Below are 16,407 nucleotides of genomic sequence, written 5' to 3'. Positions count from 1 at the left end.
TCTTTCCGCCTTTCTCCTCTCTTGTCCCTTCCGTTGGCTGCTGAGTGTCCCCAGCACTTGGGCTTTGCTAGGAAAGGGCGAGCGCCACAGAGCCTCAGGGTGGGCGCTCCTGCTCTTCCGGGCTGGCTTAAAGACTCCCCCAGATGCTGCCTTTGTCATCACAGACATTTCCTGAAGGTGCCCAAAAGCAGGTCACTAAAGAATCAGAGATTTTGAAAAAAAGTCAATCCCTTTAAAGAGAATCATTTCAGTGGAAAGAAGTATCCGTCTTTCAGGCATGTCTGACTCGTTGGGGCAGAGATACCGAAGTGCTTTGCCAGTTCCTTCTCCGGGTCATTTTAAAGATGAGGAAACTGAGGCCAACAGGGTCTAGGTCACACAACTAGCCCAGGTCACACAGCTAGGAAGAATCTGGAGCCAAATTGGAACTCAGAAAGTGGAGTCTTTCCGAGGCAGGACCGGCTCTATCCATTGCGCCACCTAGCGGCCAATAGAAAGTAGTCCAGTATATGAAATGACCCCCCAAAAAGATGGTAAGCACACAAGATTTCAGTAAAAAAAGTTAGTTGGAAGAAAATAAAGGTTTGGTTGCCCCAGAGGACCTTGGAATATGGCGCTGTTCCTAGGATTCTAGAAAGTCTACTGCCATTGAAGCACCAGAACATTTCAGAAGTAAAAATAGATATTTTAAAATTGATGCTTAACTCTGAAGGCCCTTAGTCAAGTGATGATGGCTTGGGAGCATCTGTAGTAGCATCATTAACAACCATCCCCTGATAAGCTTAGGTCAGCTCAAGCTTAGAGTCCCTTAACAAGGATAGCAGAGAGATTATGGATGGCAGATCCAGTTATTAGTATTGTTAAACCACATTATTAACAGTGTACTTATTACAGCCTCCACATTCTCTGCAAGGTTGCTTTTCTTTTGTTACTGTTGTTGTTCAGTCATGGCTAACTCTTTGTGGCACCATACAGTCCTTAAGGTTTTCTTGGCAAAGATATTGGAGTGGTTTGCCATTTCCTTCTTCAGTGGATTAAGGTAAACAGAGAATGACTTGCCCAAGGTCCCACAACTAGTCAATTGTCTGAGACCAGATTTGAATTCAGATCTTTCTGACTTCAAGCCCAGCACTCTACCACTGAACCATCTAGCTGCCCTTTGGTTATCATCACAATTACCATAGCTTGTTGAGCATGTTACCAGTGAAAGGACACTTCATTTGATTTAATGCTCAAATTCTTTATTTTTTTTATTAGGAAAAAAAAGAGATTTTTATCCTTTTTGAAAAACCCTTACCTTCTGTCTTAGAATTAATACTAAGTATCCATTCCAAGGCAGAAGAGAGATAAGGGCTAGGCAATTGTGTTTGAGTAACACACAGCTAGGAAGTGTCTGCGGTCTCATTTGAACCCAGGACTTCCCATCTCCGGGCCTGGTGCTTTATTTACTGAGCCACCTAGCTGCCCCCTGATAATTGTAAGCTTTCAAACCAGTGTAATGGCAGGAACCTAATGAAATGATGCAGTGATTCTCCCTTGAAAGCTGCCTTGGGATATCTGAAGATTTCTTGCTTTCTCCAGGTTATACCTGAGCCTTTCCTCCATAGTTTGGACATTTATTCCTAGTGATGTGAAGGAGAGCCTTTATGTACAGAGACATTATACACTTATAACACAAGCTCTAGCAATATCAACTGGATGATATTTATAATTTTGAAGACTATCTGGAAGCCCTGACAACTGTGACAAAAGGTCTTGTTAAAAAAATATCATGGATGGTTACTTTATCAGTTATTGCTCTCCCACAACTAGGGTTGACTTCCATCTTGTATTTCCATTTGTGAGGACTGTTAGAAATCCTGAAGTATCTTTGCTACTGATATTCCAAATACAATACAGTTTTGAAATCTATTGTAGTACAAAGAGTCAGGAGCATCACAGTTCCTCTAGAATAAAGCCTGGCAAATGGTAGATACTTAATAAATGCTTTTTGACTGACTGATTGACTCATTCTGATGATCCATGAAAAGCATTTTTTCTCAAAGTCATCATTAAATATGGAAGCATGACATGGCTGTAATTCTTCAAAGTTTAATCTACAGATATTTGGGAGAAACTACTTCCAGATCATTTTGACTCTGCCACATCTTCCTCTAATATGCTAAAGACACCTAATTATTGGGACAGCTAGATGGCTCAGTGGATAGAGAGCTAGACCTGGAGAGAGGAGGTCCTGGGTTTAAATATGACCTCAAACATTTTCTAGCTATTTGACCCTGCTCAACCACTTATTTTCCATTGCCCAGCCCTTACCACTCTTCTGCCTTGGAACCTATACGTAGTATTTATTTTAAGACAAGGTAAGAGTTTTTTTAAAAAGACAATTGCTTTTTGGAACTCTCTTTTAATTTCTGTAACATGTACTGATTCATACTCCACAAATAATCTCATTCCAGTCACTGGTGATGGTATGAAGCAGGAAGGGAGGAAGAAAGGGAATAAGTGCCTGCTTTGTGCCAGACATGGTGCTAAATACGTTCCAAATAGCAATTCTGCAAATGGCTTGCGATGAATAGTGTGATAGAGAACTGTACCTGGAGTCAAGAAGAACTGAGTTCAAGTCTAGCTTCAGACACTTCCTAGCCATGTGACCCTAACAAGTCACTAAGCTCTGTTTGCCTCAGTTTCCTCATCTGTTAAATAAGAATAATAACAGGATTTATCTGCCAGGGTTGTTATAAGGATCAAATGAAATGATTGTAAAGTGCTTAGTGCAATGCCTGGCACATAGTAGTAAATGCTATTTAACTTCATTTTCATCATCACTAATAAATCTGGCTACAGACATTTACTAGTTGTTTGATCCTGATTAAGTCACTTAGCCAGTGTCTGCCTCCATTTCCTCATCTGTAAAATAGCAATAAAAATAGTCCCTACCTCCCAGGGTGGTTGTAAAAATCAAATAGGATGATATGTGTAAAGTTCTTTGCAAACAATAAAGCCCTGTATAAATATTATCTAAATTCTCAACAGTGTAGTTATCCAAAAGAATTCTAAAAGACTTATGATGAAAAATGCTATATACCTCCAGAGAAAAAACTGATGGAATTTGAGGGCAGATCAAAGATACTTTTTTTTACTTTATTTTTCGAGTTTTTTCCCCCATGTTTTCTTTCACAACATGACAAATATGGAAATACATTCTGCATGATGGCACATGTATAATCTATATCAAATTGCTTGCTTTTTTAAAAATTGGGGAGGGAAGGGAGAGAAAAAATTTAGAACTAAATTTTTTTTTAAACAAATGTTAAGGAGACAGCTAGGTAGAGCCAGGGCTAGAGACAGGAGATCCTGTATTCAAATCTGGCTTCAGACATTTTGTAGCTGTGTGACCCTGGACAAGTCACTTGACCTCTGTTGTCTAGCCCTTAACCACTCTTCTGTCTTGGAACTAATACCTAGTACTGATTCTAAGACAATAAGGATTCAAAAAGTAAAGGTTTTTTTTAAAAGCTTTAAATTTTTTTCACATGTAATTGGAAAAAATGAATTAAAATTTGCACATTTTAAAAATAAGCAAATAAATATTAGCTAACATGGAAGTAATTCTGAGTTCTTGAAAGTTGGGCCAGAGAAACATACACTCTAGCATATCCTAGCAAGCTGGAGAGGCATTGAGTTTGAGCCAGATCAAAGACAATGTGCTGAACACTCTGCTAAGTGCTGGAATACAAATACAAGTATCCTTTCCCCATTGTGGTTTGGATACATTGCAGGTTGGCATAAGAAATTAAAAGGGAATTTGTGGGGAGTTTTATGGAAGCTGCAGATGGCACACAAAAGCCAGCAGAGGATACAGAAAAAGTTTGGAAACTCAGAAATGTATAAAATGTATGTATAGTATTGGATAATATCAGTATATTTTATCTTTTAATGCCATAAATGGACACAATTTCATTTTTAAAGTTAAAACACTTAAGTTGAAGTTTGTGAAAAAGAAATACAAAAGCTAGCAGATGAATACACAAAGGCTATGAATGTGGAAATATCTTAAAATATTTAGTTAGTGACTCATGAATGCATAAAATGTACATACTGATATGTATAGTATTACCTGAACAATATTTTTTTTTCACATTGATTTATATATAGCCTATGGCCAAAAACTTAACCCAAATTATATAGTAAGATACTATAAACACCCCATAAAGAAAAATAAAACATTCAGACTTCTTCTCTGGTACGAAGGGAGAACTAAAAAATCTTACACAGATTTTCCAGAGTGTGGAGGCTCCATGGCCCTAAGCCCTACAATGTGGAAGGGCTATCTTTATAAGCAAGCAAGACAAGTGGCTTACATTCTAGTGAGGCAAGACAGTTCATTTAGAAGAGCTAGCGCAGAGAGGAGAAAGGGCATTCCTGAGGGGATGCATGCATCCATGGGAATGGCTGAGAAATAGCATGGTAGCTCACCTCTCAGAGCCCAAAGTCTTAGGCACAGGACCCTGAGTTTGATGGGAGGAGAAGTCACCAGAGTGCATGTGACTTAGTTTGGAGATGGCTGTCCAGTGAGATGATGGCTTGTTCCAATGAAAATAATCAAAGTTAGGGGGCAGCTGGGTGGCTCAGTGGATTGAGAGTCAGAATTAGAGATGGAAAGTCCCAGGTTCAAATCTGACCTCAGACACTTCCTAGTTGTGTGACCTTGGGCAAGTCACTTACTCCCGCCTCCCCCCAATTGCCTAGTCCTTACCACTCTTCTGCCTTGGAACCAATACGCAGTATTGATTCTAAGACAGAAAAAGGTAAGGATTTAAAAAATAATAATCAAAAGTTAAAACTCGCCAAGGATTCTAGTGCAATTTGCTGAACATCCCTAGTCTGAGGACTGACCTAGTTAAGTCTAAAGAAGTTTCTCACTAATTTGTCTGTAGCAGGTGAGCTATTTTTGCACTTAGCAACACTTGAGAAACCATCTACTAAGTTATAAAAAAGTTGCAATATTCACCAGTAAAAAGAATCCCCACACTGATGAAATTGCAATTCCCCAAAGTATTGAAATAACAAGTGATACTGTCTCACTGGGCAGAGCCTTATCATGGATTGTTATAAATGGTAAGTTTGGTTCACTCTTAGGGCATTCTCCAAAGGCCTCTTCATATCCTCGAACATGGCACCTAAGAAATCTCCCAAATTTCAAAGTTGAGAGTTGATGCTATTCCATAAAAAAAGCAGCAGTGCCCTCCTCAGGCTCCTTGTTCCATTTGTAGAATTGAATTCTGGGTGCTTTCTGTAACCTCATCTGATCTTCAATTAAACTAAACTGTTCAATTGGATGTGGTTAAATTGTGACATAGGCAAGATTCTCAAAGATTGTAGATAAATGATATTTTAAAATCAGTTTCCTCAGCCTTCATTCAGCTATGAGGGCATCTCATTTTTATTTTGAATCTCTTTAAATATTGTAACAACAAAATGATAAAGGCTGATATAATGAGGGAAATTAGTATTTTAATAAAAGCCATTGCTGATAGAGATAAATCGACCACGCGCCTGTAAAAAATTCAAATTCCCGCCTCTGCAATTTTCTTCCATACCTTCCCTACTCCTCTCTGTCCCCTGGGAGCCCGCTCAGGTAGCAAAAGAGGGTGTCTCCTGTTGTCTCATGTTTAACCAGAAACTCATTGGATCATGGGGAATGTAACGTAGTCTCAAAGTCCCCATGTGTCCACAGGAAGTTTGTAAGATACTTTTAAATGGCACCTCCCTGAATTCCAAACACACATATAAAGCAATATGGATTGGGCTTAAGAGAAAATTAGAATTTCATTTTGTACTTTAGATTTTTATTATGGTAACTTTGAACTATAAGGATAGCTAGGTACTTATTTATTTAATTTAAAAGGTATTTTCCATGGTTACATGATTCATGTTTCCTCCCTCCCCTCTAACCTCCTCATTCCCAGAGCTGGCAAGCAATTCCCTGGGTTATACATGTATTATCACTCACAACCTATTTCCATATTTAGCTAGGTACTTTTGAAAAATTTAGCAGACTTAAATTTTTTTCTTCCTTGTAAACTTAACAAACATCAACCAACACAAATATTTCAATACAAAAAGAAAAACTGAAAAGAGTATTATATATGATAATTTGAACATCTGTTATATACAATTTGAGTTTAAGTATATATTAAATTTAGCACATTAATAACAAATCTGTATCCCACTTCTGAACTTCCTTCTGCTCACTTCTATGTGTTTTTAAAATATTTCGTTGACACTCCTTTCTTTTTTATTTTTTGCATCTGTTACTATCTACCAACTCTTTATCCCTAAATAGAAGCCTTCCCTTGTAACAAAAAAAAATATAGTCAAGCAAAACAAATAAATACTAGAAATGTGTATTTTCAATCACCTCTTGATTATAATCTATCAAAAAAATGTGAAGCAAACTTCATCATTAGTCTTTTGAAGTCATGATCAGTTATTTATCAGAGTTCTGAGGCTTTAAACAATTTTTTTTCTTTGCATTATTTTGGACATTGTGTAAATATTCCACTGATTCTGCTTACATCATTCTGCCTCAACTCTCTTACAAATCTTCCCAGGTACCTCTGAATTTGCCATATTCATCACTTCATATAGCAAAGTAATATTCCATTTATATACTATAATTCATTCAACCATTCCCTAGGTGGAAAGGCGCCCATTTTTTCTCAATTCTTAGCTACAACAAAAATTATTACTGTAAATATCTTTATACATATGAGTCCTTTCCCTCTGAATTTAGCTAAGTGAAATTAATATTTTTTTTTACTTCTAAGAGTTTTCTTAGAAGTTAAAGGGAATGTATGACCCTGGGCAAGTCACTTAACCCTGATTACCTAGCCCTTTCTTCTCTTCTGTCTTAGAATTCTTTTTTTTTTTTAACTTTATTTACACATGAAGTGTCTTTATTTGGTGTCTAAATATAAGGGCACATCAGTATCTCCCCTGTCAGCTTAATGGTAGGAATTAAAGCTCTAGTAACATCTCAGAAGTTATATCTTTTCTGTTGAGTATTATGAGGTTACTTTCAGAATTTGGAGGCTGCAGGAAACTTTAGAGTGCTATAGCTGCATTGCAGTTTATAAAGAGGGAATTCTGTCTGAAACACAGAATGTAAATCTGACGAGCAGTTAGCACCCAGCACCCTAACAGCTTCCAAATCCAGGGTTTTAACTTCTGTTCTTAGATCACTGCTCTTTTGAATTGAGGCCTTCATTTTCAGGAATAGTTACTATTGGATGACTTGGCTTATTTTATAATCTGTTGTGACTGAATGAAGTAGGACAGTTCACATGTACATCACATAGAGAAATAAAGGACAAATGACTAAAAGGTCCAGGGGGAGAGGTTTTGGGGAGGCAGTAGTGATTTAGCAGGAAGAAATGGGTTAGTCTTCTAGAGGATGGAGTAGAGTAGTATCTTGAGGAGAAGTAGCATCCTACCCAGCACAGAGAACACTGTTATCTTCCAGGTATTTACTAAAAGGGTTTGGCTCTCATATCCTCTCCTCTTATTTCCTCCAAATTATTTTGGATTTTATTGGAACTGGATGAGTTACTCCATTTTTGTTGATTGACTCACAGCCACTGAGGACAATGGAGAGGTGAGATGTGCCTATTTTGTTTCCAGACCAGTTACTCTTAGAAGAGTAGCAGGCCTTTTGTTTCTATCAGAAGAACCCAGTGATGTTTGCATGGGACTTGAAGGAGAATCAGAAGGATGCTCCAGATGTGAATCTGATGTGCTGTCCTTCATCATTCTTTCTGCCTTGGTGCCCGTACTAGTTTTCCATGATTGGCTGCACCTTGAGGAAGCTCCAGTTGTTGTGAAACTTGGAAGTCACTTTGATGTGGTTTTTGCAGTGCTGCAGCATTTGTTGTTGTAAAATCTGGGCTTCCTCACTTTTATGTTTCTTTCTTCAGCAGGGACAACAGTGCTGCCACTTAGTAAGCATTTAATAAATTCTTGACCATTGGCTGCTTTGTGCAAAACACAATGTCAGGTTGCTGGGAGAGATATAAAAGTGTCTAAGACAATTCTTTAAGGATATTGTGGAAATAATGGGGCAGCGGGGTGGCTCAGTGGACTGAGAGCCAGGCCTAGAGACCAGAGGTCCTGGGTTCAAATCTGGTCTCAAACACTTCCTAGCTGTGTGACTCTGGGCAAGTCACTTAATCCCCATTGCCTAGCCCTTACTGCTCTTCTGCTTTGGAACCAATACCCAGTATTGATTCTAAGATAAGGTAAGGGTTTAAAAAAAAAAGGGATATTATGAAAATAAGAACCTATGAAATAGATAACATTGGTCTAGACAGTAAGAACTATAGGAATTAATCCAGTGAACTCATGATGACAAATGCTATCCATCTCCACCAAGAACTGATGAACTCTGAGTGTATATCGAAGCATAATTGTTTTCACATTCTTTATTCTTGCTTTTTTTCCCCCAACATAGCTAATATGGAAATGTTTTGTATGACTTCACATTTAGAATGGGTATCATATTGCTTGCCTTCTTAGTGGATAGAGGAAGAGATAAAGGGAGGGAGGGAACTTGGAACCTAAAAAAAATTTTTTTAAAACAATTAAAGGAATTAAAAGAATATAAAATTTCTACAAACAATAAATAACAATTGCACCATCATTCTTTTTTGTCTTAAAAAGGATTGGAACTCCCATTGTGGTGGCTCGAAAGGTCATGGATAAGTCAATTCACAGTTTTCTTGTTGGAGAAGGGGCCTTGGCTTTTGCTAGAGAAGAAGGTTTCATGGAAGAAGAAAATGAATGTATGCTAAGTCAGCAAAGTGCAGAGGCTTATCGGGTAAGGAATTTGACAGTCATTCAGAAAATCTTTATTAAAAACCAATCAACCAATTGTTTATATTATCTCATGCTGAGAAAAAGTCATTTGGGTTTTACAACTATCCTGTCTTTTGTCATACAGTTAATCAGTTAAATGCTTGTTTAGTGCTTAGTATGTAAAAGGCATGTTGTTAGGACTTTGAGAAAAAGTCCCTGCCCTTAAGAAGCTTATGATCTAATTGAAAGACATTTGTTGCTTTCAGTTTCTTCTCTGTATAATTTAAAATAACAATAATAAAAGGTAGCATTTATATAGTATTTTAAGGTTTACAAAGTAGATTACATACATTATCTCATTTGATTCTACCCTTTGTTTATTTTCTGACTACAGGAATATTTGGGGAAAAAACCAAACTTCCATGGACACGATACTTTAGGTAATTAATTCATTTACTGAGGGTATTTTTATACTTGTATGGTAAAAAACAGTGATATGGCTATTCACATTTAATTTTTACTATAAATTTTTATCTTTTATTTTAAAATTTTATCTTTATTTTATTCCAATAACAGACATATTAAATTATAAATGCTACTTTAAGGTTGAAAAAGTTATTTCCTGCCCTTTTTAACTTCATTCTGAGCAGTAATTTACAAACCAAGAGAAGAGAGTCAAGAGTATCAATATGATCAATGTATAACTTTGGGTTTGTGCCTTCATACAGTGTTATAAGCACTATGGTATGACAAATCTTCACCAAATTCCATGCAGATCCCTTAATGTTTATAGTTTAGCAGCAACTTTCTGGTTTCCTTACTATCTACAGTCAACCATCATCCTTTATTAAGGTCTTTGGGAAGGATGAGACACTTTCTGAGTTTTTGTTTAAGACCTAGACCCATCTTTCCTACTGCTCTATAATCTAGCAACACTAGTTTTCTTTCTTTTTAGCTCTAAATACCATCTCCCAACTATGTTCCTTTGTACTGGCTGTCATCCATCTCTGGAGTGCTCATTCTCTTAACCTCTGCTATCTCAATTCATTAAGCTTCCTTTAAGACTGGGATCCTACTTTCTTCTGCAGGAAGCATTTCACAGGACCTCCCACTGCTAATACCTTTGCACAGGGATCACCTCCCATTTACACTGTATAAATCTGTATTTACGTAATTGTTTACTTGCTGTCTCCCCATCTGAATGTGAGCTCCTTGAAGGCAAAGATGTCATTTAAAAAAAACATTCTTGAATTCCTCAGTGCTTCTTTGCATAGTCCATGGGTACATAGTATATGCTTGTTGATTAGTTGATAAACAAAGTTTGTCATGAAGACCCTATGGAAAAATTGTGTTGATATTTAGATATTCATAGATAGATCACACATAATAACTTGGTGAGTTACTCTTTTAACAATCATTTATATAGTTGACGTTATTCTAAGGCTTTCTGAGTAGAAACATATTAGGTTGTCTGCATTAGTTAAAATTTGGATCAAACTCCATCACTGTGATAATGTAATACAATAGGGCCTTGTTTTCCACAATCTCAACACATGCAAATTCAGGTATATACAACTGGCAAGCAAAAAAAATAAAGGCAAAAAATACCTAAAATGTACATAAAATACATAAAACATTCTTAATGGTGCACTAAGTCTATGCCATTTTCTCAAGTGGCATAGAACCTCACAGCAATTCACCCAAGCATGCTTTTTTTTCCTTTGAGAAGCAGCACTGTGAGTCATTACATTGTTTTGCACCAAACATTAGCTCCTACATCAGTCTTTGTTTGGAGTTCTGGCTTGTAACAAGTCATGTCAGTGTCAGAGCAATGTTCTTTGTTTCATCAAAGCTATTTAGTCATTAATAATGGCCCCAAAATACAAGAGTAGTGGTACTGGTAGCTCTGATAAATCTAACAAAAGTTGTAAGGTACCTAGCTATGTGTTCTTATAAGAAATGTTTATTAAATAATCGACTTAGCTATTATGTGCAATTTTCAGTTTATGAGAAGGGTCTTGGAATATATTGGTCTCATAAAATGAGGTCCTACTATATACCTTTATATACATTTATCACCTTTCTCATAATTCTATATTTTGTAAATAGTTTCCATGAATTATTTATGAGAAAACAAATTCAAACATACAGATTACATGAGGATTTTTCTACTTAAATGTGTAATTCAGTTACCTTTTGTTTTTGAATAAAATGTTTTTGTTTTCTGCCACACAATACATGAAAAATTTGGACTTTTTTTAGCTACCTAAATTATTCCAGATTAATCTTTTGGATCTATGATGAGACAGTGCTTTCATCTTCTAAATAATCATAATATCAAAAACTGATTTCCTGAGGTGCTTTAATGAAATTCTCTCTAATTGAACCACATTCCTATCAGTAATGAAATGCTTATATTTTCCTCTTGGAAATGGCAGGCTTTAAACTAGTCATATTACTTGAGTGATTGGTTATCTACAAATTCAGAAACATGTTGGACATGATAAATATCTTAGATATTTCTGAAGTGAAGTAAATTTTTCATCAAAACAATGCTACTAGGATTGTGATTCCATTTTCTTCTGCATTTTCTTTGAAGGTCTCATTGCCTTGGATATTTATGGAAACATAACTGTTGGTAAGAAAGAACTAAATGTTATATTTTATTTATCTCTATGAAAAATAGTAAAATAAGAACTTGGAAAAAGAAAACTTAGCAGAATGCATAATTACATCATAGAAAAGAAAGAATGGAACTTTAACTTGCCTCTTTGTTTTCTTTTTCCTATCTGTAGTTTGAAGAACACTTCAAATAAAATTTCAACTATATATATCTCCATAGGTGTTTCTACATCAGGGGCTCCCTTTAAGTATCCTGGGAGAGTAGGGGATTCTCCCTTGCCAGGGTGTGGTCTGTATGCAGATTGTCAGGTGAATTTTCTTTATTATACTTTATTAATCCTGAAGTTATTGGGGAGGATGAGGAGGAAATCCCAAACTCTACTCGTAGCTTAGCCTCCTGCCACTGACCTGCCTGGCAAAGTAAGGCAGAAGGTCAGAAGATAGGGCTTGAAGGAAAAAGTACAAAGGGCTATACATCCCTGGGACTGTTTCTTTATCTGTAAAATGAGGGGTTTGGATTATATGGTCTTTGAGGTCTCATCCATTTCTAAATCTATGATCCCATGCTCATCTTCCCTTGAAGAGTATGTCTTTTTATATAATGAGTATATTTCTGCACGTTGTTGTTTAGTCACGTCCAACTTTTTAGGACACTGTGGATCATAATGCACCAGGCCCTTCTATCCTCCATAATCTCTCTAAGTCTGGTCAAACTCATATTTGTTGCTTCTGTGACACTTTGCCCATTTATTTCACCCTTTGTTGTCCCCTTCTCCTTTTGCCTTCAAGCTTTTCCAGCATTGAGGGCTTTTTTAATGGGTCCTGGCTTCTCATTGTGTAGCCAAAATATTTAAGCTTCAGCTTTAGTATTTGACCTTTCATTGAATAGTCTGAATTAGTTTCTTTAAATATTGACTGATCTGATCTGATCTCCTTGCTGTCCAAGGAACTCTCAAAAGTCTTCCCTAGCACCACAATTCAAAGCATCGATCCTGTGGTACTTGACTTTCTTTGTAGTCTATCTCTCACAGCCATAAATTACTACTAGAAAAGCCATAGCTATGACTGTACAGACCTTTGTCAGCAAGGTGATATTTCTGCTTTTTTAGTATGCTGTTAAGATTTTCCATAGCTTTCCTTCCATGGAGCAAGCATCTTTTAATTTCAGAGCTGCAGTCAACATCTGCAGAAAAAGGCAGATGATATTTGAGCTTCTTCATAGATGTGGGATGCTGGAAGAGTTTAACAGTTGGGAGCCCTGAGCTATGCTACTGTCTGTTCTTCTCAGAGGTGCTCAGGTTAACAGAAAGTATTGTATTAAGAATAAATCCTGAATCTGCATATGCCCCACAAAACACAACATTGTTCTTTGACTGCACTTCTTGTAAGATCTCCCTTGACTATCTTTGGGTTCTCCTTGAGCAGTCACTATTATAATAGTAGGAAACCTGCTATATTAGCAGGGACTTAAATTGGCCAGAAACTCAGACATCTTGGTCTTCATCCTTGCCTTTTCTTCACACTTAGTTAACTACATAACCTGTGATTGACCTGGCCTTGACTCCACAAATTATGGACAGAAGGATCATATTGTAATTCCCACCCCTCAACTATAAACTCTTTCAGAGCAAGAATTATGTGCCTTTTTTTGGGTAGCCCTTAGTCTTTTGTACATAAAACATACATAAATGAATGCTTCTCAAAACTAAATCAGTTAAGGTTCCGGGTTAAGATGGCGGCAGAGTAAGAAGCAGCTCTTAACCTCTCCTGACCAAAACACCCAAAACTCCTCAAGGGGACATAAAAACAAGTCCAGACGAACGGAGGAACCCCACAACAGGGCACAGAGTGGAAGGTACGTGGAATCGAGGCATTTCCATGCTATAAAGGGGTGAAACAGCTCTCACTAAATCACGGGCTGAGCAACCACCCCACTCCCACCCCCTCCACACATAACACCTATAGCGCTGAAGCCAGCTAAAAAGAAATAGAGCAAGTTTGGGGCACCCATCGAGTCATTGGCAGCTCCGGGGCCTGTTCCTGAGAGCAGCAAGATTTAGGACCCCAAAAAACTAACAAACGCACACAAAATCTGAGCTCTGGAGCAGGTTGCTGAGAGCAGACGCAGAGAGCAGACGCAGAGCACGGGCTCAGAGCGCAGACACAGGCGGAGGCGTGGGTGGAGGCAGACACAGCCAGGAGCTAAAGCTCTGAAACCCTGAGTGGGGAACCAGTGCAGACAGGTATACGACTGTGGAAGCAGCGCCCTGAGACTTGTAAAGAAACCTCCAGCAGAGGATCAAGCAAGGGGGTCCAACAGGGGACTTGACCTTGGAAAAAAACAGAACTTAGACCTCAGGAGCCAAAAGACCGTGGACAGACCCTGAGCGTGAGGATACACCTGAGAAGCTGCTGGGCTAACGATGGCTACCCAGTCTCAGGAAGTTCAGAAGAGAAAGATTAACAACCAGAAAAAGAAGTCTTTAACACTCGACAACTTTTACACAGAGAAAATCCAGACAACCGAGCAAACAGAGGAGGAGAACAAACAAGCATCCGGACCCTCCTCAAATAAGGAAAACTCCTCACAAGCTATGGAAGAGTTCAAAACTGAGATTTTGAGGAAAATGGAAGAGATATGGCAAGAAAATAACTGTTTAAAAGGTAGAATCTTGCAATTGGAAAGTGAGGCTCAGAAACCAAATGAACTGATAAGCAAATTGAACACCAGAAATGACCAGATTGAAAAGGAATACCAGAAGATTATGGCCGAAAACCAGAAGATCATAGCCGAAAACCGAAAGATTATAGCCGAAAACCAATCCCTAAAGGCTAGAATAGAGCAATTAGAAGCTAATGATCTCTCAAGACAACAAGAACAAATAAAACAAAGTCAAAAGACCGAAAAAATAGAAGGAAACATGAAATATCTCAATGAGAGAGTGACAGACCAAGAAAACCGGTCTAGAAGAGACAATTTGAGAATAATTGGTCTTCCAGAAAAACCAGAAATTAATAGTAACCTGGACTCCATACTAACAGAAATAATTTAGCAAAATTGCCATGAAGTCCTACAACAAGAGGGCAATATAGACATTGAAAGGATTCATAGAACACCTGCGACATTTGACCCAGATAAGAAAACACCCAGAAATATAATTGCCAAATTCAAGAGTTTCCAAGCAAAAGAAAAAATCTTACAAGAAGCCAGAAAGGGACAATTCAAATATCAAGGAGCACCAATCAGGATCACACAGGATCTGGCAGCCTCCACGCTAAAAGATCGCAAGGCTTGGAATACGATATTCAGAAAGGCAAGAGAGCTGGGCCTGCAACCACGGATCAACTACCCATCAAAATTGACTATATATTTCCAGGGGAAAGTATGGGCATTCAACAAAACTGAAGAATTCCAGGTATTTGCACAGAAAAGACCAGGGCTAAATGGAAAGTTTGATATCCAACCACAAAAATCGAGAGAAACATGAAAAGGTAAATAAGATACAGAGGGGAAAGAAAGAAAACTTATAATTTTTAAATTTGCCTTTTTAAGGGCCTCAGTGAGATCTAATTATCTGTATTCCTATGTAGAGAAATGTTATGTATAATTCTCTGTGGTGAACTCTATTCACTATTATAATATTCACTATTATAGTAATCAGAAGAATAATTAACAGGGTGAGGGTTGAACACTAAATAATCTAAGATGACATGGGGGATGGGAAAGAGGGGGTGAATAGCAGGGGACACCAAGAGAAACCTGAGTGAATAAGAAAATAGGATATTCTATTACACACAAAGAGGGCATAGGAGGGAGAGGGGACAAATACTATTATAAAAAGGAGAGGAAGAGAGCATTAAGAGGTAATAATCAAACCTTACTCTCAGAGTAATCAACCCGGAGAGGGAAGAGTAGCTATACTATCCATTGGGACATAAAACTCTTATCTAACCCTTCTGAGAAAGTTAGAAGGGATAAACCAAGGGGAGCAGGGGAGTGGGGAGGTCAAAAAAAGGGAGGGGAGAAGGGGAAGGGAATTCATAAGGCCTTTAAAAACAAAAAGAGGGGGAAAAATAAAGGAGGGGTGTAGAAAGGGAAGTTAATCAAGGGAGGGGATAAGGGATAGTGGCTCAATAGCAAACCACTGGTTTAAAAGGGAAAAGTATAAGGAAAAAGGGGGTAGAAATAGGGGAGGATTCGAAAATGTCAGCAAATGCACAACTGATGATTATAACTCTGAATGTGAATGGGATGAACTCGCTCATAAAACGGAAGCAAATAGCAGAGTGGGTTAGAAACCAAAATCCCACCATATGTTGTCTACAAGAAACACATATGAGGCGGGTGGACATACACAAATTTAAGGTTCAGGGCTTGAGCAAAATCTTTTGGGTGTCAAATGAGAAAAAGAAGGCAGGAGTGGCTATTATGATTTCTGACAAAGCCAAAGTAAAAATAGATATGATTAAAAAAGACAGGGAAGGTCATTACATCCTGATTAAAGGCAGTATAAACAATGAGGAAATAACACTGCTCAATATGTATGCACCAAGTGGCATAGCACCCAAATTCATAAAGGAGAAACTGGCAGAGCTCAAGAAGGAAATAGATAGTAAAACCATACTAGTGGGAGATCTAAATATTCCTCTGTCAGATCTAGATAAATCAAACCGAAAAATAAATAAGAAAGAGGTAAGAGAGGTGAATGAAGTCCTCGAAAAATTAGATTTAATTGATATGTGGAGGAAAATAAATAGGGACAAAAAGGAATACACCTTCTTTTCAGCTGCACATGGTACATTCACAAAGATTGACCATGTTATAGGGCATAGAATCATTGCAAACAAATGCAAAAGAGCAGAAATAATAAATGTAACCTTCTCAGATCATAATGCAATAAAAATAATAATTAGTAAGGGCACCTGGACAGG

The 16,407-nt window shown here is 37.6% G+C and overlaps 1 protein-coding gene across 1 annotated transcript in view; it reads left to right on the top strand.

Annotated features, from left to right (window-relative positions):
- The window catches only part of LOC123233356 (N(4)-(Beta-N-acetylglucosaminyl)-L-asparaginase-like), a 141,612-nt gene that overhangs the window by 31,154 nt on the left and 94,051 nt on the right, over positions 1–16,407 (top strand). Inside the window, exons 3-6 of the mRNA XM_044659482.1 lie at positions 8,719–8,875; positions 9,248–9,293; positions 11,453–11,491; positions 11,696–11,784. Of these exons, the coding sequence (XP_044515417.1) occupies positions 8,719–8,875; positions 9,248–9,293; positions 11,453–11,491; positions 11,696–11,784 (331 nt within the window). The remainder of the gene's footprint in view (positions 1–8,718; positions 8,876–9,247; positions 9,294–11,452; positions 11,492–11,695; positions 11,785–16,407) is intronic.

Source organism: Gracilinanus agilis, chromosome 2 (genome assembly GCF_016433145.1).
Source record: "Gracilinanus agilis isolate LMUSP501 chromosome 2, AgileGrace, whole genome shotgun sequence".
NCBI lineage: Eukaryota > Metazoa > Chordata > Mammalia > Didelphimorphia > Didelphidae > Gracilinanus > Gracilinanus agilis.
Note: the sequence above shows the minus strand (reverse complement) of the source record. Positions and strands in the feature narration are given on the sequence as shown.